This window comes from Camelus dromedarius, chromosome 12, assembly GCF_036321535.1.
Source record: "Camelus dromedarius isolate mCamDro1 chromosome 12, mCamDro1.pat, whole genome shotgun sequence".
Lineage (NCBI taxonomy): Eukaryota > Metazoa > Chordata > Mammalia > Artiodactyla > Camelidae > Camelus > Camelus dromedarius.
The window spans coordinates 5,014,806-5,041,896 of NC_087447.1; the positions used below are offsets into that span (position 1 = coordinate 5,014,806).

Consider the following 27,091-nt stretch of genomic DNA (forward strand, 5'->3'; position numbering starts at 1 on the left):
AGCAAGGCGAAGGCCTGGGGCTGAAGTGAGTCCCTTGGGGCGAGAGGGAGCGGCGCGCACCACCCAGAGGAACCAAGGGAGAAGGCCTGGAGCGTGGGGAGGGCAAGGGACTCCCAGGGCGGCTCGGCCTCCTGGTGGGGTCTCGTAGACCCCCACTAAACGCCGACTCCGAACATCTGGCGCACTTCCTTTGAGGTCCCGTATACCTCGGGCGAGAAGGAACACGGGGCCCGGCGGGGCCTCAACGGCCAGACACCCCGACTCCCGTGCTCGGTGACACACTTCGAACCACCCAGGCCAGCCCTTCTGCCCGCAGCTCAGGCCTTTTCCGGCCCCGCCCCATCACTCGCTCCTGCCGGGCCCGCCCCCTTTACTAGGTCGGGGTCTGTGGGCGTGGCCGGCGCCGCTGGGAAGCCACCACGGGGCGGGGCGACTCCTCCTGCGGTCCCCGCCCAGATCCCGGAGAGACCTGGGAGTGTGCGCACTGCCCCTTCCCTCGCGCGGCCCGGTGCCCTCGTTGTCCTGGCCGTGCTGGGCCGGACATGCTGCCCGACTGCCTGTCGGCGGAGGGCGAGCGGCGCTGCCGACGGCTGCTGGCGGGGGCCACGGCCCGGCTCCGCGCTCGGCCCGCGGCGGCCGCCGTACTCGTGCCGCTGTGCTCGGTGCGCGGGGTTCCGGCGTTGCTCTACACGCTGCGGTCCAGCCGTCTGGCCGGGAGGCACAAGGGTGACGTCAGGTACACCGGCCGGGAAATCCTCTCCCTTTTGGAGGAGCCCTTTGAACCCCGGCGACTGCAGGGTCGTGGGCAAGGCACCAAGCCTCTCTGAGCCTCCATGGCCGCCTCGGTAGACTGGGTCCGGGGAGAGCCCCTCCGCCCGCGGACTGCGGCCAGGAGTCAGCAACCCGCGTCCCTTCGCCCCGAACCTGGTGCCGCAGGAGCTCCTGCCCGGGCGCTGCGCGGATCCTTCGATGTGCGTCCCGCGCCACTTCTGACGGGGACATCTCTCAGATCTGTGTCCCACTTCTAAAAAGGCAGGACCGCGCCCTCTTATGGTGACTCTGGAGAGATTCGGGTCCAGAGCCCAGGAAGCACTCGGGGCTGGGCTGCCCCGTGTCCCGCCCTGGCCCCGCCCCCGGCGGGAACTGGGGACATCATAGGGTTAATGTCAGCTCCACCAAGGCCACCATAAGCAGAGTTTGTGTGTCTGAGCCCCAGGGCCCCTCTCCCTTACCCTCGTTGCTCAGGGAGGTAAACTGAGCTTGGCGAGGTCATGTGGCTTGCCCAGCCCTCTCTGCAAACTAGGGGCAGAGACAGACGTTATTTAGGTGGGTCATTAGCCCTCTGCCACAGCTGCCACCACCACCCCTCCATGGCCTCAACAGCCCAAGAACCAGGCTCCCTGTGCCTGTTCAGTTTCCCAGGTGGCAAGTGTGATCCCACTGACCGGGATGTGGTTCAGACAGCCCTGAGGGAGACTCGTGAGGAGCTGGGCCTTGTGGTGCCTGAGGAGCATGTGTGGGGTGTCCTGCGGCCCTTGCAGGACCAGGTAAGCCCACCAGGCCCTGAGGCCACCACCAGCCCTTACCCCATGCACCGACTGTGCTTGCCCTAGGCTAGAAGCAGGGACCCCGGGGACAAGGAGAGTGGTCATGGGCTCCAGCAGTCTCGCAGTGCGGTGGAGCCCCAGACACCTGCCTGGCAGTTGTGTTCCGTCCTCACACAACCCGTCGGGAAGGGGTCGGGGTATTTTACCCCCTTTCACAGGGTCTACTGAGGCTCAGGTCCTGGGTTGGAGGTAGCCCACCCCCACATGCCCACAGGTGAGCCAGCTCTGCTCAGCTTGGTGGATAAAGGTTAGGGAATGCTTTGAAGGGTAGGCAGGGACTGAATGACAATGGGGAGATTTTAGGGTAATGAAAGTAAGGGAAGGTTGTCCTGAGTAGAGGGACCAGTCTGCAAAGGCCCAGAGGCCTGAATGCATCTAGTGGATTTTGTGAAACTGAGTCAGTCAGCATGGCTGAGCAAGCCCAAGGGCAGGGGCCAGGTGGACCTGGCCTGCACTGAAGGCCTCTGAAGTCTTCCTTTCAGGTCCCCTTCCCAGTCCCAAAGCCCCACTGAGGCCACGCCTCCCCTGACTGCCCGCCCTCCTCCTGCCTCAGCCAAAGGCCTCTGTGGTGCCAGTGCTTGCTGGCGTGGGCCCGCTGGATCTCCAGAGCCTCAGGCCCAACCCCGAGGAGGTGAGTAGCGGAATGCTGGGTGGGGAGCTGCAGTAGCCAGTGCTCTGTCTACCTTCTCGATGCCTCCTGCCCACAGGTGGATGAAGTGTTTGCACTGCCCCTGGCCCACCTGCTGCAGGCGCAGAACCAGGGCTATACCCACTTCTGCCATGGTGGCCACTTCCGCTACACACTGCCCGTCTTCCTGCATGGGCCACACCGTATTTGGGGGCTCACAGCCGTCATCACCGAGTTCGCCCTGCAGCTGCTGGCACCTGGCACCTACCAGCCTTGCCTGGCTGGCCCTGAGCTGCCCAAGGGCTGAAGGTCTGGCCCTGATCAACCCCTGCCTTTGCCCTGTGGGGCCAGCTCCACTCCAGGACTGAATAAAGAGACTTTACCACCTCCATGGCAACTGCGTCTTCTGCACTGGTACCCTGACCTTGGGGAGACACCCTGGAACATCTGGTTTCCTGGCTGGAGTGCCTCTGGATAATCACACTGTCACCCACAACAGTGGGCATCTGCTGTGAGCACGTACTGTGTGCTAGGTGCCTGGTGTCTTTTCTCTTATTTCACCCTCACCACAGCCCTGTGAGGTGGGGCCAGCTCTGTCCCTGGCTGGTGAGACTGGGGCTTAGGCAGGGCAGACACCTTACCCAAGATCACCTCAATTTGGGATTTGAACCAGGCCCTCCCTGACTCCAGAGCCCAAACTCCTAGCCACTGTACCTGTTCCCTCTTCCTTGCTGGGCTGACCCTGTCCCACGTCCCTGACCCTGTTACTGCAAAGCTCTAACATGCTGAGCTCCCACCATGTCCCAGGTGTTGTGCTGCGGCCACATCTATGCACCATCCAGATCCTACTCTGCCTTCTGGGGGTGCTCAGACTGAGGGAGACCTTAGACCAGGTCATACAGATAATCATGTGACTGCACATTAATTACTCACAGATAATAATATAATTGTATATCAGTCATGCAGGCCAGGGTTCTATGAGAGAGTTGAAGGAGTAGGCAGTCTGGACCTTGACATGGTGGACTGGGCAGTATTAGGCAAGACAAGTCCACTCACTAGCTGACTTTGCCAAAAGAGGAATGGTAATTACAAACTCCAGAGATAGACTAGCTTCAGGCATAGCTGGATCCAGGAGCTTAGGGGTGCTCTTTCTCTTTCTGTGCTTTCTGCTGTATTGGCCTCACTCTCAGGAGCATCCTCTACTCCACAGGGATGAGAGGTGAGGAGAGGGCCACAGCTCTAGGACAGCATGGTACCAGCGTCCCATCAACAGAAAACGGAGTTTCTCTTTCTGGGCCAGTCTATCCCAGAATGGTACTTTATTGGCCTGCTTTGGGTTACATGCCTTTCCCTGAGCCTGTCACATGGCTGCCAGATTTGGAATTCATTGATTGGCAGGGTCTGGGGCACAGGCCTGGGGAGCAGGGGGAACCTCCTGGACTGAGAGTACAGAAGGGGTGGCCCCTACAAGACCACGGGGAAGAGACAGAGGGAAGGTTGAACAGGTAAAAAGCCCATCACTTTTCCCTGTAGAGAGCGACCTTGGGACCAAAGGTAAGCAGGAGCAGGCCAGGTCAAAGGGCAAGAGAGGAAGCAGAAGGAGCAGCACATGCACAAAGCTTGGAGTGTTCAAGGAAACCAAGAGGAGAAATGTGGACACGGGGCGAAGGGCCCACCACTCCAGGCCCGCTGTGTGGTGCCCAGGGGACACGCCTCAGTGATGGGTGAGGATTTTATTCCAAGCTGGGGAAGGGGGAGAGAGGCGAAGTGGTCTGATTCCTGTTTTAAAAAGCTTGAGTCACAAGGGGACCAGATTGTGAGCCCTCCCATCTCACCTTCCCATGCGCATGTGTGCCCTCCACACTTCCCCAAGTGCCCCGCACCCCTCCCCCTGCCCACACACCTCCCCACTGCTCCCTCCCCTGCACCCCCTCTGTCTCACCTACCCGCTCCTCCCCACACTCCCTCCCTCTGCCCCTCACACCCCTTGTGTCACCTCTGGCCCTCCCGTCTGGCCCTCCCAGTCACCTGGGAGCAGGGCCACATGATGGAGGTAAAAATAACTCTGACAGTGTGTGAATGGCTGGGGTGGGGAGGAAGCGGGGGCGAGGAGGAGGGAGGCTGAGCCCGCACACCAGGGAAGGGACCCTGGGGGTGGGGGACAGGGAGATGCTAGTCTCCTGGGCCTGAAGATGGGTCGTGAGTCCCGCCCCTTCCCCTCCCCAACAGCCATGCTCTGGCTCTCTTGTGGGTCACCTCAAGTCAGGTGCACACCCAGCGCTAGCAGGGAACCAGAGCACCAGAGTGGGTGGAGGAGCTCTCAGAGCGGTAAGTAGCCCAGCTGGCCTTACTCTAACTGCAAGGGGGCCCCCTTTCGGGCTGGAGCCCCCCACCCCACCAGCCTTGACCTTGCGCTCTGTCCTCAGGTCCCAGCTGCTGCCCAGAACCCCCCTGGGCACCTTCGGTGATGCCTCTTTGCCCTGTCTGGTTGGCCTGGTGCATGCCCCTCATCTCCAGTCCGCACTGGCTCCTCTGAGTCCCGCCCCCACGTCCAAGCCCCCATGGCGGGCAGGGGGACAGCGAGCCGGGGGCGGGTGAGCATGCAGGAGCACATGGCTATCGATGTGAGCCCAGGCCCCATCCGGCCCATCCACCTCATTTCCGACTACTTCCCATACTTTAACCCCTTCGCTGAGCCCACCCTGCACACTCCAGACCCACGCCCTACAGTGACCCCCGCCATCTGCTCTACACCCCAGCTGGACCCAGAGCCAGAGGGAGACTCAGACGACAGCAGTGAGTGGGGGCGGGGGACAAGGGGGACACTGGGCCCAGCCAGGATGGGGTCTGGGGCATCCCACACTACCCACCAGGAAGGGGCAGGGCGGGAGTCATGGTGCCGTGGTGGGGGTTGAGGCAGAAGCTGACCCTTCCTGCCACCTGCCCTTAGCTACCCTTGGCACCCTCGAGTTCACGCTCCTCTTTGATGCGGACAACAGCACCCTCCACTGCACAGCACACCATGCCCAGGTGAGGATGGGGTTGGCATCCCTGGGCCCTGGGCCTGGGCCACAGGCCTGTCCTACATCCACTCTCTCTTCCCAGGGCCTCAAGCCACCGGCCTCAGGCTCCGTGGACACCTATGTCAAAGCCAATCTGCTGCCAGGGGCCAGCAAGGTGAGAGGGAGCTGCAGGCCTCCACTGCTGCCCCTTGGCTGCACACTCGGCCTGGGGCACCCACCTGGCCTGCCATGCCCCTCCTCCCCTGGACATCAGGCAGAGAGTTCCCCATTGCTGGGATGTGCACCTAGAGGCCCTGTCAGGGAGAGGGGCTGGGAGTGGGTCCGGGAATGGGGCCAGGGTGAGGCCCTGGGGCCTGAGAAGGCTCTGACCCTCCCTGCCCGGTCCTCAGGCCAGCCAGCTGCGGACACGCACGGTTCGGGGCACAAGGGGGCCTGTCTGGGAGGAGACACTCACCTATCATGGCTTCACCCTCCAGGACGCCCAGCGCAAGACCCTGTGGTGAGGATTGGGCCTGGGCTACAAGGGGGCAGGATCCACCCGGGGATGGGGTGTGTTGCCTGGCCAGGTCTGACCTGGGTGGCCATCAGGCTGTGCGTGTGTGAGGACTCACGGCTGCGGCGACGGCGGCGGGCGACTCCACTTGGGGAGCTGCGGGTGCCCCTGAGGAAGCTGGTGCCCAACCGAGCCAGGAGCTTCAATGTGTGTCTGGAGAAGCGGAGGCTGGTGAGTGGGGCTGGCGCATAGGGTGGGACAGGGGGTCAGGGAGGGAGCCAAGCAGCGTCCAGCCAAAGTGACCGGCTCTCTGCTCTTTCAGACCAAGAGGCCCAAGAGCCTGGATGCAGCACGTGGCATGTCTCTGTACGAGGAGGTAGGACGGCGGGACCCACACAGGGATGGAGGCGGGTAGGTAGGTCTGGGGCAGCCCAGGCTGAAATGTGGCAGGCAGGGGCCGATGTGGGCTTAGAAGGCGTCTAGGCCCAGGCAAGCTTGGAGAAACCGAGGCCATCTCTCTCACACTCACGGTCCCAGGGAATAGCCAGGCCCTCGTGGCTGGGCAGAGAGGGGAGGAACCCAGAGGAACAGTGGGGCACTGGCACAAGTAAAGCTCTCAAGAGCAGAGACACAGGCTAGCTTGATGCAGAGGCTGAAACTGGTGGAATCTGGCCAAGCTGGAGGGCAGGTCAAGGTGCAGGAAAGGAATGGACATGCTGAGGTCCCACAGCTGCTAGGTCTGCCCTTGGGGTAATGTGGGTGCCGTTCCTGGGGCTAGACAGGCCCTTGTCAGGAGGCAGTGAAAGTGACTGCAAGGGATCTGCAGTGAGTAACCAAAGACCTGGCCAGAACCCCTGCAGCCCAGCAGGCACCCAGCACCGGCAAGGCTGAGGCAGGTCCCTCCCCAGCTCCTCCAGGATCAAGGGCCAGGTGCTGCTGCCCTGCCCCCTAGTGGAGCCACACATAGCTGCTGCAGCTCTCAATCAGGGCCAGGCTGGTGAGTCCCACCAGGTGGGGCGGGCACCTGCGACAAGCACTTCCTGTTCCAGACCCCCGACCCGTACACAGCAGCCCCGTGGTGCATGGTGGGTGCTCACAGAGCACTCCCTTACTGAGAGCTGAATTCAAGCAAGGTGGTTGAGCTTTCTGGAAATCAAATCCCATGTTAAGTGTGGGAGAAACATATTCTTTCCAGGCATCCTCCCTGAGTCCTCTTGGAAGTACCAGGGGCTGAGTGTGGCAAAAGACATTCAGAACCTGGTCCCCTGGGCGGTGGGGTGAGGAGGGTGGGTTTTGTAGATGAAGAGACCTGTATGTGCTTGGGTGGAGAACAGACTCTGAGAGCTGCTTCCGAGGCAGGAGACCTGCCCCACAGGAGGGTGGTGATGGGCACTTAATGGAAGGCCACTAGGAAGTTCCTAGCATGTTTGTGGCCCTTAGGGACATCAGTTCCCTTCCCCTCCAGACAGAGATGCACTGAACTGACTGGTCGCGTGACCTGGGCAAGCCCCTCCCCTCCTCAGGCCCTGGAGAGTACAGCTGACCTGGAATTTCCCTTCCAGGGCACTAAGCCAGTGGCTGTTTCTGGAAATTGAATCATGAAATTGAATCACTGGCCCTCAATTATCTCTGCAGCCAGTTTTGTTCCCACATCCGGGCCCACACTGGTGGGTGGCTGGGCTGTGGGTCACCCGGGGGCTGACCCCAGCCTACCCCTGCAGGACGAGGTGGAGGTGGAGGCAGCTGGGGAGGACCGCGGGCGCATCCTGCTGTCTCTGTGCTACAGTTCTTAGCGCGGCGGGCTGCTGGTGGGTGTGCTGCGCTGTGCCCACCTTGCCCCCATGGATGCCAACGGCTACTCGGACCCCTTTGTCCGCCTGTAAGTGTGAACAGGGGTGGGCAGGTGGGTTCCTTAGAGCCCCTCTGGAGCTAACCTCTCCAGGGCCACACCTAACCCCACCCCATCCTTCCCAGTTTCCTGCATCCAAATGTGGGGAAGAAATCTAAATACAAGACCAGTGTTCGGAAGAAGACCCTGAACCCTGAGTTCAACGAGGTAGGCCAGGGCCGATGGGGCACTCCGGGCTGCTGGGGGTGAAGGGGAGGTCAGCATCCTGCATCAGTCAGAAAGCACTAGTCCTGGCTAACCTGAGCCATTCACCTGCCTGAGTCTGTTTCTGAAGTTGTGAAGAACCCAAGGCCACCTCCTTCCTGCCTTTCTGCCCTCTTCCCTGCAGGAATTCTTCTATGCAGGCCCAAGGGAGGAGCTGGCCCAGAAGACGCTGCTGGTATCAGTATGGGATTACGACCTGGGCACAGCCGACGATTTCATTGGTGAGTGGGAATGCGGGGTCGCTGGAGTTGGGGGCCCAATGGGCTCCCACATGGCTCCTGACCTGTCCCCCAACCCAGGCGGGGTGCAACTGAGTAGCCAGGCCAGTGGGGAGTGCCTGCAGCACTGGCATGAATGCCTGGGCCACAGTGACCACCGACTGGAGCTGTGGCACCCACTGGACAGTGCGCCCCTCCAGCTCAGCGACTAGTAGGGGCACCCGGCTTGGCCCTGCTCCCTGCCTCTCCCCTAGACTGACCCACAGCAGTGTCCATGGAGCTGCGAGGACCTGGGGCTGCCTCACCCACGATGCCCAGCCCCTAGTCAATTTCTCCCTTCCTTCCGCCTGTTCAAACTCACCCCACTGCCAAATCATGAAGCAAGAATAAACCTCTCCTCCAAACCAGACCAGACAGCCTGTTCTTTCCCTGCCCGTCGCCTCACAGGGCAGAGTGGGCCGATTCTTGCTCCCACCTTGCAGAGGGTTGTGCTGGGCCAGGCCCAGGTCTGGACCATAGGCCAGTTTGCCCCTCCCAACCCGTGCTTCCTGCACTGAGGGACAAATGCTCAGGGTGGTCTAGGACAGACTAACCCAGAGGAAGCCAAGATGTAAATTCACAACAGGACCTTGTGCTGACCTATCCCTCCCACACCTCCACCTCTGTCTGGGAAATAAGCCTCCACAGGTAACAGGCCACAGTGGCAGAGTGAAGAGCAAGGCCACGGAGAAGATGCAGTGAGAGAGTGGGCAGCACTTGCTTTATTGTCCAGCCGTTCAGACAGATGACACCAGCAAAGCGGGCTCAAGAAGCGGCTTGCCTGGCCTGGTGCTGCTGGGCAAACCGCTGCATCCGCTCCTCGAGCTCTGGCCGGAAGTGTCGGATCAGGCCCTGGGGTGGGGATGGGGACACTGTAAAGCAGGGTCTGAACCCCCAGTGCCCTGGGCTCTCCGTACCCCCACCTAGTGACACAACAGAGCAAGGAGTACCTGCACAGGCCAGGCGGCTCCGTCGCCCAGAGCACAAATGGTGTGACCCTCTATCTGCTTGCTGATCTCCCACAGGGAGTCGATCTCCGCTGGCCGGGCGTCCCCCCTCACAAAGCGGGCCATCACCTTGTTCATCCAGTCCACACCTGTAGACGTGGCAGCAAGAGAGGGCCTGATGATCTCCCAAAGCGGGGATGTGGGGGACGGAACTCAAGGGGTGCAGGTCATGGGGAGGGTGGGGCTGAAAGAAGCCATGGCAGGCTGGGAAGCAGCAGCGGTTTATTCAGGGTCCAGAGCCCAAGCCACCTGTCCTGTGCCCAGCCCAGGTCCAGGCTGAACCACAGAGAAAGCCCCTGGCCTACTCAGCACTTACCCTCACGGCATGGGGTGCACTGGCCACAGCTCTCATGCTTGTAGAACTCAATGAGGCGGGCGATGGCTTTCACAATGTCTGTCTGGGGTGACGGGACAATAAGGAGGCACCCAAGGCCTGAGCCTCAGCACCCACCAGCAACACACCCTCCCGATTCCAGCAGTACTCTGGCCGGCTCCTCCACCCTCCCTGGGTACCCCACACTGCCCAGACCCCACGGGCATTCTCCCCCAGGGACGCCTCGCTCCCCTCCTCTCCCACCTCACTCTATCTCAGGTTACAGGAACCGGGACCCAAGAGCTGCCAAGAGTTCTCCAAGAAGCCCAGGAAAGGGTTACTGACCAGGCTGGCGTAAGGCAGGGACTGGGTGGGGAGCACGGGCCGGCCCTTACCGAGCGGTCCATGACGATCACCGCAGCCGTGCCCAGGCCCGTCTGCGCCTGCACGAGCGCGTCAAAGTCCATCAGCACCGTCTCACACACGGACTTGGGGATCAGTGGGGTGGACGAGCCACCAGGGATCACAGCAAGGAGGTTGTCCCAGCCACCTGTGACACCCCCTGGGGCCCCAGTTAGTCCCCAGAAGGATAGATGGTCAGGGCTGGGGCCAGCACACCTGCCTAGCCCCAAGCCCAGGACCTATGTCAGCCCCCACCCCAGCCCAGGCTCCTATGGCCCTCCCACCCTGCTCTCTCATGGACTCCCTGGTCCCTCACTCGCTAGCTGGCCCCAGGCTCACCAGCATGCTTCTCAATCAGTTCCTTCAGTGGTACAGACATCTCTTCCTCCACAGTGCAAGGGTGGTTGACATGGCCAGAGATGTTGAACAGTTTGGTGCCTGAGTTGCGCTCACGGCCAAAGCTGGCAAACCATGCACCCCCACGGCGGCAGATAGTTGGGGACACGGCCACCGTCTCCACGTTGGCCACGGTTGTAGGGCAGCCAAACACTCCTGTAGGGGAATGGGATGAGAAACTGGTGGCTGCCAGCGGGTGGGGCCAGGTTGGGGCGGCTTTCCTGGCAGTGGGGTCTGTCCAGAGTCCTGCTCATGCGGCAGAGAGCCCCACTTTCAGCCCTTTGTTATTCTTGTCCCCCACTGGACCCCAGATGCCAGCAGGAGCTGCACTGCCTTTTCACCACCCTGCCCCTTGTTCCCGGAGGGCTGGAGAGGACTTGGGTGTCTGACCCGGGTCTGAGACAGGATGAGGGACTGCAAGTGGCACCAGTGGAGCCTCTAAGTTGTTACCACCCTACTCTGTGTCTGGCCCCCAGTCCAGAAGGAACTCAGAAATTCCCTAACAGTGACCAATGGGGACATGAAGCCAGATACCAGATTCCACAGGACAAGGCCTGGAATCGGGCCAGGTGCCAGGTCTTACCCACATCTGCAGGGAAGGGTGGCTTCAGGCGGGGCTTGCCCTGCTTGCCCTCGATGGACTCAATGAGCGCCGTCTCCTCCCCGCAGATGTAGGCCCCAGCCCCGCGGACCACAAACACATCAAAATCGTAGCCGGAGCCGCAGGCGTTCTTGCCAATCAGACCAGCCTCATAGGCCTCCCGGATGGCCACCTGTGGGACAGGGGTGTGAGGGCACTGTCCCCAAGAACCCAAGAATACTGTGTGTGGGAGGAAGGGGTAAAGGGCCAGTAAGTCCATCACCAAAGTCCAGAGCGAAACGTCCCTCTGGACACAAGCAGAGGACACTCTGGGAGAGGGACGGGGATTTTTATAATGTGGGTCATACTTTTGTAATAACATTTAACAAATTCTCCAACTATGTGTATCTTTAAAAGAAAGACTTTAAGGAAATAATGAAAATGCTGGCAAATAGTTTCTCTAGGTAGTGGATCTGTGGGATAATTTTCTTTTGTGTGTGTGTGGTTTCCTATCTTTATAACAAGCAAGTACTGCTTCTGTAGTAAAGAAAAGACCCTGGAGGCTTATTTTTAAATATGCAATGTTGACACTTATATGTAATGTTACTATGTGCCAGGCACCGTTCCAGGTATTATTCCCACATCCTTCATTGCTGCTGTGTAGGAGCCTAGGAGAAAGGTGTGAGGTGTTGGCCCTGGACCAATCACTACAGGCATCACCGAGCTGAGAATTACCGAAATGACCCCTTGACCCTTCTACAGGAAAAATGCCCACATGTGAGTTCCCCAGCCTACCCCTATTCCAGAAGTCATGGAGCCCTGGAACATACAACCTCCCAAGTTGAGGCTCTGGAACATACAGGAAGAGGAAGAGGCTTTGGGGGCCCCGTCCCACTTGTGACACAAGGCATACAGGAGTGGACAGCACTCTCCTAGTTCGACCCCAGACAAATTAGGTGCTAAAATCTAACAACTGTGCCTGGGATTGGGGCAGAGTTGTGCACATTGAGCCCCTCCCCCTGCCCACCTGCAGATTGGAGGCCTCATTGTAGAATTCCCCACGGATGTAGATGTAGGCGGCACGGGCGCCCATGGCTCGGCCCCCAACTAGGCAGCCTTCCACCAGCTTGTGGGGATCGTGGCGTATGATCTCCCGGTCCTTGCAGGTGCCTGGCTCCCCCTCATCTGCATTCACCACCAGATACTTAGGCCTGTGGGCATCAGCAGGTGAGTCAGGCTACAGGGCCACCAGGGTTGGGCCTTTAACCACATGCCACCCCACTCCACCCAAGGAAGCCTCAAAGATGTCTCCTCTGACAGGCAATCCCTCTTTGTCCTCCCAACATGTTCCCAGGGGTTCTGCCTGCTCACCACCAATGACAGGATACTCACTGCCTAGTTCATATTTCGGTGGCTATGACCACAGGAAAAACCTTTTTGTTCTGCTCAGTCCAAATATCTCTCCTAGTGTTTCCCAAGAGCCCAAATCTGCTTTTGGTCACAAAGAGTGTGTCCTGAACCTCCACTGTTATCTCTGGAGCCAAAAGGAGGTAAAGTAGCTGACATTTATCGTCTGCTTTCTATGTGCTGACCGAAGTGCAGGCCAAAAGCTGTATGAACATTAGCCCTTTAATTCCTGAGCAATACAATATCCATTTACAAAATAAAAAAACTGAGGTTCAAGAATGCCAGGAGACTGCCCAAAGCTGTATGATTAAAAGGCAGAGCTAGGAATTGATCAGTTAAGACTGCCTGAGTCAAAATTTTGTGTTGATTTTGCTACCCCTCAAGTCTCCCCTGAGGAAGAGCAGAGAGAACTGAGTCCCTCCTACTTGAGCCCTGGTAATGTTTTCCTACTTCATTCACTCTTAGTTTCCAAGGAAACAGCCCAAAGGCCCAGGTAGCCACAGCCACCCCCAAGGTCTTTCCTGCAACCCCATTTCTGCCTGCCTACACACACCTGCCATCTGAGGGCTTATTCATGAAGCTCCATTTAAGGCCAGTGGGGAAGCCAGCACCTCCACGGCCCCGCAAGCCCGACGTCTTGACCTCACCCAGGATCCAGTCAGGCCCCTTCAGCAGGATCTCCTTTGTCTTGTACCAGTCACCACGACTCTGGGCACCTTTCAGCCTGGACAGAGTAGAGAAGGCAGTAAGGAGGAGGCCCTGCCTCGGGACCCACCAGGCTAAGGGCACCATCTCACCTCCAGTCGTGGCGGCCATACAGGTTAGTGAAGATCCGGTCTTCATCCTTCAGTGAGCCAAATGAGGTTTTCTTGGGTGCTGTCTGGGGACACAGAAGGTCAGGAGGCCCAGCAAAGCTCTGGGGTCAGAAGCTACAGATTCTTGGGTCCCGCTGATTAGAGGGCTGGGCTGGGGAGAGGGCAGGGGTCTAAGCCTCAGAACCCTTCATAGCATCATACCTACTACCACCACTTAGTAAGCACTTCCTGTTTAGCAGACACTAGGCTAAGCATTTTATATCCAAAACCCCATTTCATCCTCATAACTGAGACCAGAATGATTTCCTCCATTTTACAGAAGAGGAAACTGAAGCTCAGAGCAAAATGAACTTATGGAAAGGCACACAGCCCAAAGCAGCAGATAGAATCTAAACTCAGGAATGTCCGTGGCCAAAACCTGCACCCGAACCACAGCACCATACTACATCCCTGAGCCCAGTGTGATGTCATGTCTATTTACTTGTCTGGCTGTGCTGCTGAATCAAAACTTGGCTAAGCCAAAGATTTAAATTACTAATCTCTGCTGCAGACAACATGCATTTTCTGAAGGCAAAGAAATGTTTCACTGGGGCTGGGGCACAAGATGACGGAGGGAGAGCAGCTCCGGAAAAAAACTGTTGAGAGATGGGGTCTGGAATCCCATGTGACCCAGCGGGGAGCATCCCAGCTGAGGGATAAGGGGACCTGGCTTCCAGACACCCATGCCCTTAAAAGCCAATATAGGAAGCAGAGGGCTGAACGAAGAATGAGGAGACGCAAGTCCCTCCAAAGCTGTTTTGTACATCTCTAAAATGGGACAGTGACCTCTTCATGCTCTGCCAGGCTGTGGCGAGGAAAGAACGGGACAAGGATGCTTTGCCACCTGCAAAATTTTCCGCTAGGTCGCAAGGCTGTTAAATAAGGAAAGCCAAGGAGCCGGAGGGCTGGGGGCGGGGGAGGAGTCAATCTCCGTTTGGACCCGTTCCCCTTCTACACCCAGGCCAGAGCCACAACCTTCCTGCCGGGCTGGGGAGATGAAGGGGTTCTCCAGAAGGCACCACAAACCCAAGGGACGGCGCACGCAGAGGCGCGGCAGACAGACCAGGCCCGAGAGCACCCTTGGCCCGAACCAGGCCGGGCCTCACCGTGTCGCCGCTGAAACGCACAGATACTCGAGCTGGGAGAGACCCGCCGAGCAGCCGCCGTGCCGCCAGCATCGCGGTGGCCAAGCCGGTCACCTCCCGCTGTCACCTTCACGGCTCTAAGGCTGAAGAACCGGCGCGACCAAGACGCTAGGCGGCGCACAGGAACAACGTCACGCTCCCAGGCTTCCCTGCGGCGCTTCCGCCACGCCCTCGGCCCCGCCTCCTCGAAGGAGGGCGGAGAGGCTGGAAGTGGCCTGCCTGGCGCGGAGGCTGTTGGAAGGTGCAGTTTCGCCGGCCTCCAGCCCGCCTCTCTCCTACCGTGGGTCTCATATTACTTTCTTGTTGACCTGCTCTGCTTCTTCGCGTTCGTCCCCGGACCCTCACCCTTTCAGCCCCCAAGTAAACAAACCTTGCATGTCACCTGATTAGTTCTGGTGTTTTACACTTTCTACAGGTCCCGCATTTCGTGTGCTCCTGTTGTATGTACAAGTGTATGCGGGGAGAAGGAGAAATCAGATCGTTGCATCCCGACTCGTCATGGCTGCGTTGTAATTATTCTGTCTCTGTCCAAACCCTCCCAGACTGTGATTTTACCACTACGGACACCCCTGGGCTCAGGAAAGGATTACTCATTAGCCAGAGAGAGCTGGGGCAGCTCCAGAGGCAGGCAGGGTGTTGTTGGCGGAGGTCTCCCAGGAGGAGGTGTCTAGAGTCCTAGGTTGGAGTGAGGCTGGCTGAGAGGGTGGAGATGGTCAGTGGGTGGGACATCCTCTTGCCGGTGCTGCTAAACTCTTCCAGCCATTCCTTCCTCATCCCCCATCAGGAGAGTTTCGCTGGTTAGGGAAAGAGATTGCCCAGACAGAGCTGGGGATTACACAGGGTGAAAGTTGGCACTTGGTACTCCTGCTCAAAATCCTGGAGTGGCCGCCACTGCCGTGGCAACCGGGCTCTGGCCAGGCATTTAAGGAGTCTGCCCCTCCCCTACAAGGTGGTCAGGCCCAGGCCACATCATGCCTCCTCTCCCCAGGAACTCTTCCACCTGGGGCTTTAGGGCGTTTCAGTCCCCTATTCCCACCCATGCTCCCCTGACCTGAGGGGGTCCTCTGTTCTTTGCCTTCTCCTGAAGTCTTGGAAGCCTATTTAACTCTTGTTAATCAGTTTGTCTGTTCTATGGAACACTTTAGCTCTGAGAGCTTGCCTAGGGCTGGTGGTAAGCTTGCCTGGAGCTGGTTTGGCCTTCTATTCCCAGCTCCTCTGTTCTCTTGTCCTGTGATCATCCTTTCTTAATCTCTAGAGAAATGTGCTATTTACAAAAGTAATATGCTCTTATTTTCTCATACATTCCCCACAGCAGCCCTGGATAGTGTTAACTGCATTTTATACGGGAAAAAAATTGAGGCCCCTGGAGGTTTCATCTCTTGTCTGCGGGCATGAAACTGCTGAGTGGTAGAGGTGATAAAGGTCAGGACTTTCTTCCTTCCCAGAGAACCCCACACCCAGCAAATTGCACAGAATGACTGACACACATATGACAGTCATTGCAGGATGTCAGTAGTGTTTCCAAAAGAGCTGGCAAGAGCATGGGCACCTTGTCTGGGGTCTCACAGATGGGTAGGGCAGTACCAGGCCCAGGGCCCAGCAGTCCTGACTCTCAGCCACAGGCCCCCCCTCCTAGGCAGGGAAAGAGATTGCCCAGACAGAACTGGAGATTACACAGCTAATCCAGGGCTCAGACCTGAGGCCATGGATCCCTTCCTCTGGGGTGGGAGAAGGGGGGAAAGATGGAACCAGAGGATGGATTCTTTCCTCATCTTTGTCTGACTAGGTCAAGGGAACACAAGGCCGTGGGGAAGAGGCAGCCTCAGGACGCAGCGGATGGAAGATGCTGGGCATGGGGTGATGGGAAGCTAAGAGTGAGGGGCAGGATCTCTAGTTGATCCATCGCGAGGCTCTGTGCCAAGCACTTGCCATGTGTTATCTCCTTAATCCTCCTACGACCCAGGGCATAAGAATGATGAGCCCCTGTTTTCAGAGAGGACAGAGTGTATTAGCCATGCTGAGTGGCCTGCCCAAGATGGCACAGCTGCCAGGTCTCGGCCTGAGGTCTCCTGACCCTCAATCCCCCACTCAGTCCCCACCCATCTAGAGCACCCACTTGCCAGGATCCACTCAATGTCACCTCCCAGGAAGCCCTCCTCCAAGGCATCCCAGATCCCGGCTCTCACCTGTGCTATCTTAGACCACTGTGCACATCTGCCTACCCCACCAGCCTCCAGGGCAGAAGCTGGGAGGCATCACAGATGCCTCCCTGTCCCCAGATCCACTGCATCCTGCCAACTCTGCCTTCCAAGCACACCCTGTTCCCGTGCCTTCAGGCCCCCCCCCCCATGGCCGTGACCTGTCAGCTTTCACCTGGACTTTTGCAAAGCCTCCTTGAGGTCTCCTGGCCTCAAGTCTTGGCCCCGGCAGTCCTTTCTTTGCACTATGGAATGAGCAAGATTGTCATAAACCTCAGATCCATTTTGCCCCTCCCCTGCTTGAGACCCTCGATGGTCCCCCAGTGTCCTCAGGACAAAGCCCAGCCCCCTGGCCTGGCATTCAGGGCCCTGTGCTGACCTCTTCAGCTCTAGCTCAGATTGCTCTGTCCACACGAACTGGCTATGCTCCAGAGGATCGGTCTTCCTCCCCTTCCTCCTCCTTCTCCTGAGGAGCCCTTAGGATGTCACCTTCCAGGAAGCTTTCCTCCACCACTTCATACAACTGTCTTGAGCAACAGCTGTCATAGGTCCAGTGTGACTACAACATGATCTGCTCTTCTCTCTTCTCTGACCCCTAGCACAGAGCTTCTCGAGAGAGGTGCTTAACTCCATATTGTCATCTGATTTTATATTTGGAAATGAAAAAAACCCAATGTTTTTCCTTTGTTGGAAATTTAAGAGATATAAAAAGACAAAAAGAAAGTAGTAACGTGTTTTCACTTCCCTGACTTAGTCCCCGATACCATCTTTGCTTGTTTGTTTCCACTGTTTTCTAGGTGATTTAAAAATATTCCACATCACAGAAGTGGGTGTAGCTCAGTGGTAGAGCACATGCTTAGCATGCACAAGGTCCTGGGTACAATCCCCAGTACCTTCATTTAAATAAATTTTTAAAAATTTTAAAGACATTTCACATAGCATATGAATTTACTGATCCTTAAAAATTTAGACCTTACCAGAAAAAACTAAAGTCTGTCCACTCCAGAGCCAACTGCTATTGAATCCAATATTATCTTCTAGTCCTTTTAAAAAATACCTTTATGTGTACATATATTTACCTGCAGAAAAATGAGTATTTGATGCTTTTTATTTAGAGTAACAATGTCTCACTATAACACAATTTTTCACCTTGCATTTTTCATTCAACACTATGTCTTTGAGATTAGTCCATGTTACAAATAGACTTAGAAGCATAATTATTTCCCTGGAGTGCCCCCACCCCCACCCCCACCCCAGGGACACCAGAGCATCACAGTTAAGGGCCTGGATTCAAAATTCTGCTTCCTCCTCTTACTACCTGTGTGATTTTATGACCTGTGCCTCAGTTTCCTCTAATGGGAAATTAGGATAACATATACTCTAGAAGACCATCCGTTAGGGTTGAGAAAAGTACATGAGCAGTGCCTGACACACTGCAAATGCCCAAAGAAAGTTTAACTAAGTTCACTGGCTTATAATGTGGAGACAATCCACATCTTTACAACATTGAGTCTTCCTACCCAGGAATGTGGTGTCACTCCTTTTTTTCCCAGATCTTTTAGGTCCTTCACTAAACATTTAGAATTTTTTCTTTAAAGAATTTTTTGCATATTTTTTGGGGGGTAGAGGTAATTAGGTTTCTTTGTGTGTTTGTTTATAATGGAGGTCCTGGTGATTAAACCCAGAACCTTATGCATGCTAAGCATGCGCTCTACCACTGAGCTATACCCTCCCCAATGCGTATTTTTTAATACAGGAATTTTATGTAATGTTTTGCGTTTTTATGATTTTGTGATCTCTGTTCTGATAACATTTTTTAATTGTCTACTGTTTGTGAATAGGGAACTAACAATTTGCTTTTACTGTTTTTTGTATCTGGAGCCCTTAATGGACTCCCCTGTTAGAAAGTTTGTCCGTTGAAGCTTTTCTCTCTTCTGTGCTGATAATTGTATTGTTGAGAAATAATGAGAGTCTAGTATCTTTCTTTCTAACGTGAGGTATCTACTTCCTTTTTCTTATTGCACCATCTCAGAGCTTCAGAATAAGGTTGTATAATGGTAGCAGGGAGCTTCCTTATATGGAGTGTGACTTTAGTGGGAGTGTGTAAAAGCTTAATATTAAAATCTCAATTCCATGTGCTAGAATTTCTATTTCTCCTTTTCATTCCATGTGCCTTTAGATTTCCTTAGGCCAGTGGTTTTTCACTGGCTGCTCAGAAACAGAATTCCTACAGTGGGTATCTGTTTTCCCCCAATTAGTAATAGCTGCTTATGAAAATAAAGGCAGAGTTAACAGCAGAGAAGAACCATTGATGCAGGTGCAAAAGGAAATTGAATTCTAAGCAATAATACTTTAATACCTTTCCAGATAAAGCTGGAGACGGGAAACATTCACAAGAGCATCTATCCTAGTCTTTTCTCCGACATCCTTTATTGCTGCCTTCTACCACAGAACATCTTCCCTCATCAGTGAGAGGCATCCTGAATGATGACCCTGAACCTCCAACTGGCTTCTTACCAACTGTGTTTATGGTGGGTAGGAAGCGGGTAGTTCCAGGCAATAAAATTCGAATGGCCCTATCAGATCTGGGCGTAGTTTGGTTGGTTGCCCAGAGTCACCTTGGAAACAGGAGTTTCTCCTCTAGTCAGGCAGGATTGTAAAACGTGCTGAAAACTCTCGCCTATGTCTTCTCTTAATGCCGAAGTGTGACAATTGTCAAGGCAACCTGTAAGTATGAGATTTGCTGAGGCTTTTGGTAGAAATGTTGATCATATTCAGGCACAGTTTTATCTTGAAGGGGTGCTCAGTTTCATTAAATACTTCTTCGGCATCTGAGATGATCATATTGTTTTTCTTCTTTTTTCTTAATTACATCAGTCTTTTTTTTTTTTTTTCCTAATCTGTTGAACTATTGTTGACCTAAAGGGGTGGCAAAGTGAGACAGCTAAGAGAACAGACTAAAGCCAGTGGGGGCTAAATCTTGGACTCTATCACCTACCAGCTGTGTGGCATTGGATAAGTTCCTTGACCTCTCTGTGCCTCATGGCGTCATTACAATGATTAAATGTTCTCATCTCTGTAAAGCCCTTAGAACAGGGCCTGGCACATTGCAAGTCCTCTGTAAGTGTTTGCTGTTCTCATTTTTTATTATTCCAGGGACGAAAGCTTTTGGTCATGCTGTCATATTCTTTCACTGTACTAACTGCTGGATTGTTTTTTACATCAATGCTCATAAGTGAGGAAAGCCTACAGTTTTATTTTCTCTAAAGGATCTTGTCCAGTTTTGTTAAAATGAGATGTACCACTTTCCACCTTTTCCTATACATTGCAGGAATTTCCTGAGGGTAAAAGTTGTCATTTCCTGAAGTGTGACTAGAACTCATCTGGAGCTGGGGGCCTCTGCTTGGGGGTGATCTGACCACTGATTCCTTTTTTGTTGTTGTTGTTGATAGACTTTATTTTTTTTTAGAAGTTTCAGGTCTGATTCTGTTTCTTCTATGACTATTTATTTATTTCCTTGAGCCACCTTTGAACACCTATATTTTAAAGAATGTTTTCTTTTTTTTAAATTGAAGTATGGTCGGTTTGCAATGTTGCATCAATTTCTGGTGTACAGCATGTTTCAGTCATACGTGTGTATACGTATATTCCTTTTCATATTCTTTTTCATTGTAAGTTACTACAAGGTATTGAATATAGTTCCCTATGCTCTGTAGTATAAACTTGTTATTTATCTATTTTATGTATAGTAGTTAGTGTATGCAAATCTCTAACTCCCAACTTATCCCTTTCCACCCTCTTTCCCCCCAGTAATGGTAAGTTTGTTTTCTATGTCTGTGAGTCTTTTTCTGTTTTGTAAATAAGTTCATTTGTGTCTTTAATGGATTCCTGATATAAGTGATATCATGTGGTATTTTTCTTTCTCTTTCTGACGTATTTCACTTAGAACGATGATCTCTAGGTCCATTCATGTTGCTACAAGTGACACTATTTTATTCTTTTTTATGGCTGTAGTATTCCATTGTATAAATATGCCACAGCTAAAAGAATGTTTTCTTTATGTATTGTTCCTTTTTCTAATATAAAATATTTCTCTGCATCCTTTTAACAATTTTGCCTTGAGGTCTAGGTTCTCGTAACATTACTCTTGCTACACAAGCTTTCTTTTTATTAGTATTTGGGTTTTTCCTTCTTATTTTCAATTTTTCTCTTGCTTTAGGAATGTCTTTTAAAAAACAACAGCTAATTAATTTCATTTTGTTTTATTTTAATCCCATCAGTGTCTGTCTTTTAAAAAGAGAGTTTGGCCTGTTTATATTTATTGGTGTTGCCACTAGGACATAAATCTGCCATATTATATTGTATTTTTTATTCAGCATTCTTTCTGTTTCTTTCTTTTTCCTCTGTTATCCTGTCTTCTGTTGAATTAATTGAGTTTCCTTTATGCTATGCCCTTCTTCCCCAGCATTGACTTGAAAGTTATACATTTTATTTCTATTTTTAGTGATTTCCCTGACACTTTTAACAGTCATACCTAAATTTCCTTTTCCAGCAAAAGCTAATTAATATGTCTATCCTCCTAATGAATATGACACAAAAACAGGCATACTGTTTCCATCTGTACTTACTTCCATCCCAAATTCTGCACTCCTGTTTCCCTTGCATTGGCCCTGCTTGTGACATGGCACCAGGGGCATTTCTGGCCCCTTGCTTCATGCTGCTGGTGGAAACCTGGCCTCAGTCACGGAAGGCTCTCAGCTTTGCTCTCCAGTGCTGGATATGGACTGAGTACCTGGCCCCAAGCCCTGAACATTCAGCTTGGCTGTGTTCCTGCTTCCTGGCTAAGAGCCAAGGCTTCCATCCCAGGCTGTGGGTTTCTTCCTATTTCTTTCCTTCAAAGAAAGCCTTATTTCGAGTCTACACAGAATTCCCTTTTTCATTTCTGTGTGGCTGGAATTTCATTATTAACCTTTCTTTTTTCCCTCTGAGAAGGACAGGGTACCTTTCAGGATCGACTATCTTGACTATCTTGCTATCTTGAGCTGGAAACCTCCTTATATTTTTTTTCCCATTAATTTAAATTCAAGAAAGTAAAGTTGATCAGTCATGGCTGATGAGGTACACATAGGACAAGGTAAATGCTTCTGGGGCAGGGAACCCAGTTAATGACCCTTGTGGCCCAGCCTCCCTCCCTGATCTCCAGACCCTCTAGTCCTGGCGTGAGAACCACTCCCTGTCAGCCTGCCAGTGTCTTAGGATCTCTCTTCAGCTTATACTGGTCCCAAGCACCAGACACCATCTGCAATTTCCATCAGGGAGGACCTGTGAGGTCTCAGTTGGGCACACTGGTCCCAGGGACCAGTACAGTCCCCTCAGCACCCCATCCTGGCAGCAGACCCACACTCAGACACCCAGTAGATCAGGGCTGGGTATCTGGAGTGTCTCCATGTTGGTCCTTTTCCTGTCCCCAAGTAGTCCCTTGGAGTTCTGCCTATACCTCCTTTGTCCCTTATCACAAAAGCTCTCATCTTTGCCCAATGAGCCCTTGACGATTATTTGGATGACAGACACCAGGAAGAGCTTACGCACCCCTCGACTAATCCCAGGCTGTTAGAAATGTGAGACTCGAGGCTGAGATTTTAGAAATGCCAGGCCCTACCTTATAAATCAGCAAGAAGAACAATCTGTTGAGTGTTTATTAGAAACAGGTTGAGCTGTTCATCTTCTATTACATGTTCTTCCTCCTGAGACCACTTTGCACCTTACAAAGCCAATTTCTTCCCAATATACAAAACTCAGAGCCACAAAGGACATGTGGAGGGGGCTTCATTGTTGCAGTGGATCATGACACCATAGCCAGTATTTATGGCTTCCTTCCTCCTTCACGAATCCCACATCCCCTTTGCCTCCAGCCAGCACCACAGCTGCTCAGGGGACTTTACCAGGTGGGGTGACTTCATATCATGAAGATATCATGTCTCTCCAAATTCATCTACAAATTCATTGCAAATTCCAATCAAAATCCCATCAAGGCTTTTCAAGGAACTGAGAATACCAATACTAACATGAATATAGAAGGACAAAGGGCCAAGAATGGCCAAACCAATTTTGAAGAAGAACAAAGGGGTTGAGGAGATCTGCCCTGCCAGGCAGCAAGATGAGTTATAAATCTAGACGAATTGGGACAAGCGGACTAGTCTTCCGATACGTGGTGATCCTTCAACTTAATTGGCTAGTTCTGTTAACTTTGGTTTTGATTTCTTCTTTGACATAAGTCATTTTAAGAGAAGTTTATAAATATATTTAGTATAAATATAAATTAATAAGTGTTATAACTATATACATTAGGATCTTTTTGTTTCCTGGTTTTGTTATTTTTCATTTTATTGCCTTATAAGGAGAGACTGTGGACTATAATCTTTCTCTCTCTCCCTCTGGAATGTTCTAAAACTTTCTCTGAGTCATGATATATGGTTATTATAGCAAATGTCCCAAGAGCCATTGAAAGGACAGTGCCTTCTCTGTTTTCCTGTTGCAGAGTTTGAGATTTGTTATTTGCCTAAGTCCCTGTCTCCCTATCAGCTTTCACTTTTTGAACATCAGGGTATGTTATTTGGTGCATAGAAGCACATAACTGTAATCACTTCAGAGGTCCCCTACTTACTTGAGAGATGGAGTATGTGTTTTTTTTTTATGGTCTTTGTGGCTTTGGGGGATTCTGAAAGATTAGTGGGAACACCAGCTCCAACATTATAAACCACTGGTCCTCCCTCCCCCTGTCAGATGTTGCAAATATTTCCTTTGAATTTATCATCTATCTGATAATCTGATAAATAGTAACCATTGTTGTACAAGAGAAATCCTCAGTTTTGATGTAGTCAAGTTCATTCATTTGGGGGCCTTGTTTAAGGAATTCATCCCCAGCCCAAGGTCATAAAGAAACTTTTTCTTTCTGTTATTATTTTATAGGTGAAACTTATGGTAGGGTTTCTCAATCTTAACACTGTTGACATTTGGGGCTGTGCAGTTCTTTGTTGTGGGTGGCTGTTCTGTGCATTGTAAGACGTTTGTCAGCATCCCTAATGGCACCCCACAAGTTGTGACAACAAAAATAACTCCAGATGTGGCCAAACAGAATCGGGGGAGGGGGCCAAATCACCTCCAGTTGAGAACCAGTGATCTGTTTGGAGTTCATTGTTGTAAATGGTGTGAGGTAAGGATCTAACAGCTTTTCTCAGTGTGGTGAATCAGTTTTACTAATACAAAATAAGTCCTCAAACTTATTTGTGATGCCACTGCTACTGCACATCTAGTTCCTGTACATTCACAGATCTTATGTTGTATATGGTGGAGACTGACCAGATAGCACAAACTCATTTCCTCTCCCTGGGCACAGAGCCCCCTCATATCTGAATGGGGCAGAAGTAAAGAATGTCACTTCCAGGGCTGGGCAGCTGGGAGCAGGTATGTCTCCATCATTTCTCCCAGCCTCCTTTCCTCCCTCTTCCCCCCTCCCTCTCTCTCCTCCTCTATGGTCTCTTCCTGTGGGCTCTCTGTGTGGCAGCCTCAGGGTGGCTGAACCTTCTGCACAGTGAGTGAAGTGAGTGTCTCTAGAGAAACTGCAAAGCTGCATGACCTTCTTGAATGTAGCCAGGGAAGCCCCACAGTTGTCACTTCCTCTGCATTCTCGTCACTGAGGCAGCAGCAAGGTCCTGCCCAGCGTCCACAAGAGGGCATAGAGATGCCAGAGTGTCAGAAAATTTGTGGACATGTTTCATCATCACCACAAGATATCTGATGCGATTCCAAATTCTTTATCCCTTGTTTGTGGTGTTTGTTTTTCTCTCTCTGGAAGGTTGCAGAGTCTTCATTTGCCTTCTGGGGGCTTTGGAATTTCATGATCTGCTTTTGTAACAGGCTTTGGTCCTTTTTCTTTCAGTGTGCTGGGCACTCATTGTGCCTTTCAAACCCAAAGCTCATCTTCTTCAGTCTGGAGAAAATGTATTGTATTCTTCATTTGATAATCTGCTCCCTATTGTTTTGTTTCCACCTTCTTCTCTCTCCCTCTCTCTGGACCTCCTCAAATGATACTCTATTTTTCTTACCTTTCCTTGCTTTTATCTTTTTGATCTCTTTCTCTCTCTCTTTTTATTTGTCAATCTCTGATCTAGAGCAATTGAAGACGACTTTGCAGAGGAGATTTTTGATTTAGGTCTTTGGGAATGGGAATAGGATTTCACCCCAAGGAAAAAAATTGTAGGAGGAGTAGAGAAAGGCATTCCAGGCAGAGAAAACAACATTTCTGTTCTATTTTCAAATGTACTTTTCAACTTTATCTTCTGAGAGTTTTCACTTCTATCATATTTTTTTTCTCCGAGCATTCTTTTTAATAGCCTCCTTTTCTTATGTTCCAGGTGTAATATCTTTTCTTATCTCCTTGAAGATAATGATTAAAGCTTACTGAAGTTTCCTTATGCAGCCTGCACAGTATCTTCTCCGTTTACTCTTGTCTCTTTTATGTTAGCGATTTCTCTCAAGTATCTGGCAGTTGTTTGTTGTCCACTGATATTTGTCGTGTTAGGAGTGAGCAGGAAATTTGATGGAAGCTCTGGGTAACAGAAGAGATTGTAAACTGCGTGGCAGGTTTACTGGACACAGATCCTGTCATCGGGGTCCCCCGACGTCAATTTCCAGGCTCCCACCTGGTTACGGGCCTCTCTGCGCATGCTCCGGAAGCTGGGCGGGAGGGCGGCGCCGGTTGGGTATGCGGCTCCGCGCCGGGGCTTGCGGGCGGCCCCGCCCCGCCCACTAAGGGAGCGGCGCGGGGCCAGCGCGCTGGGCCTGGGTTCCTGATAGAGAATGATACCAGCCAGTTTGTTCTGCAGCAACCGGTTACCTGGAAACCCACCAAGTAGGCACTGGGGCGGCTGGAGAAAGGAACCAGCGACAGCTTTCTAGAGGTCAGCGCCCCCGACTGTTTGGAGCCTTTTTCTGCAGCAGGGTCGTCTGGGCAAGCATTCTTCCTGGTCACCCTAAGGCCTCCTCTTGACCCTTTATACCAACAACCCCAACACCAGTCCCCCGATCTTGCCTTTCCCGAGTTCCTGAGCACTGGCCTCTGCCCAGTACTCTGGACGCCGATCTTGGCCTTCTCTCTCTCCTGGCAGTGGGCAGTGAGAGGTGCCACTCAAAGTTCTGCTGCCCACCCCCCCAGGCCTCCTGCCCGAGCCAGCAGCCACACTGTGCAGAGCTCCCAGGAAGCCCAGCTCCTGGAGTTAACCCCCAGAACCCCCAGAGCCCCCAGGCCGAGGTGTGGCAGGTGCAGACACGTTGGCCTTGTGAGTCACTGGCTTCTGCAGTTTCCCAGGCCCTTCAGTAACCACGTGCCCTGGAAGCAGTGCCTTTTGACACACCATCTGTCTTGGTGTTCTGATGAGCAACTCAAGACTGGTCCTCTGGTGCCCCACGATGGAGTGTTCCGTCTCCTCCAGGGCCCAGAAACGAGCCAGGGACTGTTCCCGAAAGGAGGATGCATAGCTCCTGCTTTCTCCCTACAGGATTTCTCCACTCAAGGTTCAAATGCCAGCGGAAAAGGCTTCCAGATGATGTGGCTGGGGTCACCTCTGTCCAGAGAGGAGACTGAATACAACGGACAATGGCCAGACTATATATGGAAATAGAATCTGACCCATGACCTGCAGCCACCTGCCTGGAAACTTCTTATCTACAATAACCTGACAGGGATCCAGTGCATTATAGGTCAGACTTGCAAGGAGTCAGACTGCTATCTCTAACAGTAATAATCGCCCCAAATGTCCAGGTCTTCATTAACAAGTGACAGCCTCCTTAATTTCTATCCCCTTTTCCAATTTAGGACCAACCAGAGGAAGCCAAATGTGCTCCCCTGAGATAGGATGCCCCACTTCCGGTTAGCCCGCCCACAGCAGGTGCACAGCCTCCCGGCAGGGCATACTTTTAAGTCTCCCCTTTTCCTCTCATAAAACTTTCCCTGCATGTGCCTTTGAGCTCTGCCAAATCAAGTGATAGTGGCCAACTCGCTTGCTGGAGCCACACAGCTCTGCTTGCTGTCTTTAGCTGGCCTGTTTATTTTCAGAGGGGAACCAGAACCAGCTCTGAGGGAAGTAGAGTTTCCAAAAGGGAGCTGAGGGAGGTGCTGAGATGGGAAGATGGTGGAGGGCAGACAGTGTCTCCTTGGGTCTGTGGGCGGGCCTCTCGGATGCAGTGAACAAAGTGTGCGAGTGCAGTGCACTCTCAGGCAGGAGTAGGCCTGGTCCAGCTCTGAAACCATCCTTTGCTCTCCCCAGTGTCCAAAGTCACCCAGCCAGGGTCTCCAGGTCCAGGAGCTACCCCAGTAAGATGGGTCCCCATTGTCTGTTCCACTTTCCCTAGCTCTGCAGCCAAATGTCCATGCCAAGGAGAAGGCTGGGCTCTTTGGTCTCTCTTGGATCACCTCCCTCAGCTTGGTGACTTCTTCCAACCCCAAATGAGGACATTTCCTCAGTTCCCCATCACAGATTTCAGGGTCTGGTCTGGAGAGCCAGAGGAACATAGTCTTGGGGCGGGGAGAATACCCAAGTCACAGCCCTCTCCCCTCCCCTGATCAGCTTCAGCAGCAAGACAAAGCTGGGAGGTGACTGGATCCCTTTA

The 27,091-nt window shown here is 52.9% G+C and overlaps 3 protein-coding genes across 3 annotated transcripts; 2 read left to right on the plus strand and 1 right to left on the minus strand.

The window, feature by feature from the left end:
• The first annotated feature begins 450 nt into the window (after positions 1-450).
• NUDT8 (nudix hydrolase 8) lies at positions 451-2,632 on the plus strand. The gene is made up of 4 exons (XM_031448123.2): positions 451-736; positions 1,415-1,547; positions 2,161-2,238; positions 2,315-2,632. The coding sequence occupies exons 1-4, from the start codon at positions 543-545 to the stop codon at positions 2,540-2,542; spliced, it is 633 nt and encodes a 210-aa protein (XP_031303983.2). The 5' UTR covers positions 451-542; the 3' UTR covers positions 2,543-2,632.
• A 2-nt stretch (positions 2,633-2,634) lies between these two features.
• Positions 2,635-8,485, plus strand: LOC105104412 (double C2-like domain-containing protein gamma). The gene is given in 12 exon segments (XM_064492059.1): positions 2,635-2,768; positions 3,446-3,959; positions 4,465-4,563; positions 4,662-5,031; positions 5,186-5,265; positions 5,341-5,412; positions 5,648-5,757; positions 5,847-5,982; positions 6,074-6,127; positions 7,473-7,630; positions 7,726-7,807; positions 7,989-8,485. Coding segments are annotated over 9 exon segments (1,233 nt in total). The 5' UTR covers positions 2,635-2,768; positions 3,446-3,959; positions 4,465-4,563; positions 4,662-4,796; the 3' UTR covers positions 8,295-8,485.
• Positions 8,486-8,823: 338 nt separating this feature from the next.
• Positions 8,824-14,357, minus strand: NDUFV1 (NADH:ubiquinone oxidoreductase core subunit V1). The gene is made up of 10 exons (XM_031448111.2): positions 14,187-14,357; positions 13,024-13,106; positions 12,780-12,950; positions 11,847-12,030; positions 10,823-11,012; positions 10,183-10,395; positions 9,837-10,003; positions 9,445-9,526; positions 9,072-9,217; positions 8,824-8,973 (listed from the first exon to the last, which is right to left on the minus strand). The coding sequence occupies exons 1-10, from the start codon at positions 14,256-14,258 to the stop codon at positions 8,887-8,889; spliced, it is 1,395 nt and encodes a 464-aa protein (XP_031303971.1). The 5' UTR covers positions 14,259-14,357; the 3' UTR covers positions 8,824-8,886.
• Between the last annotated feature and the right edge of the window lie 12,734 nt (positions 14,358-27,091).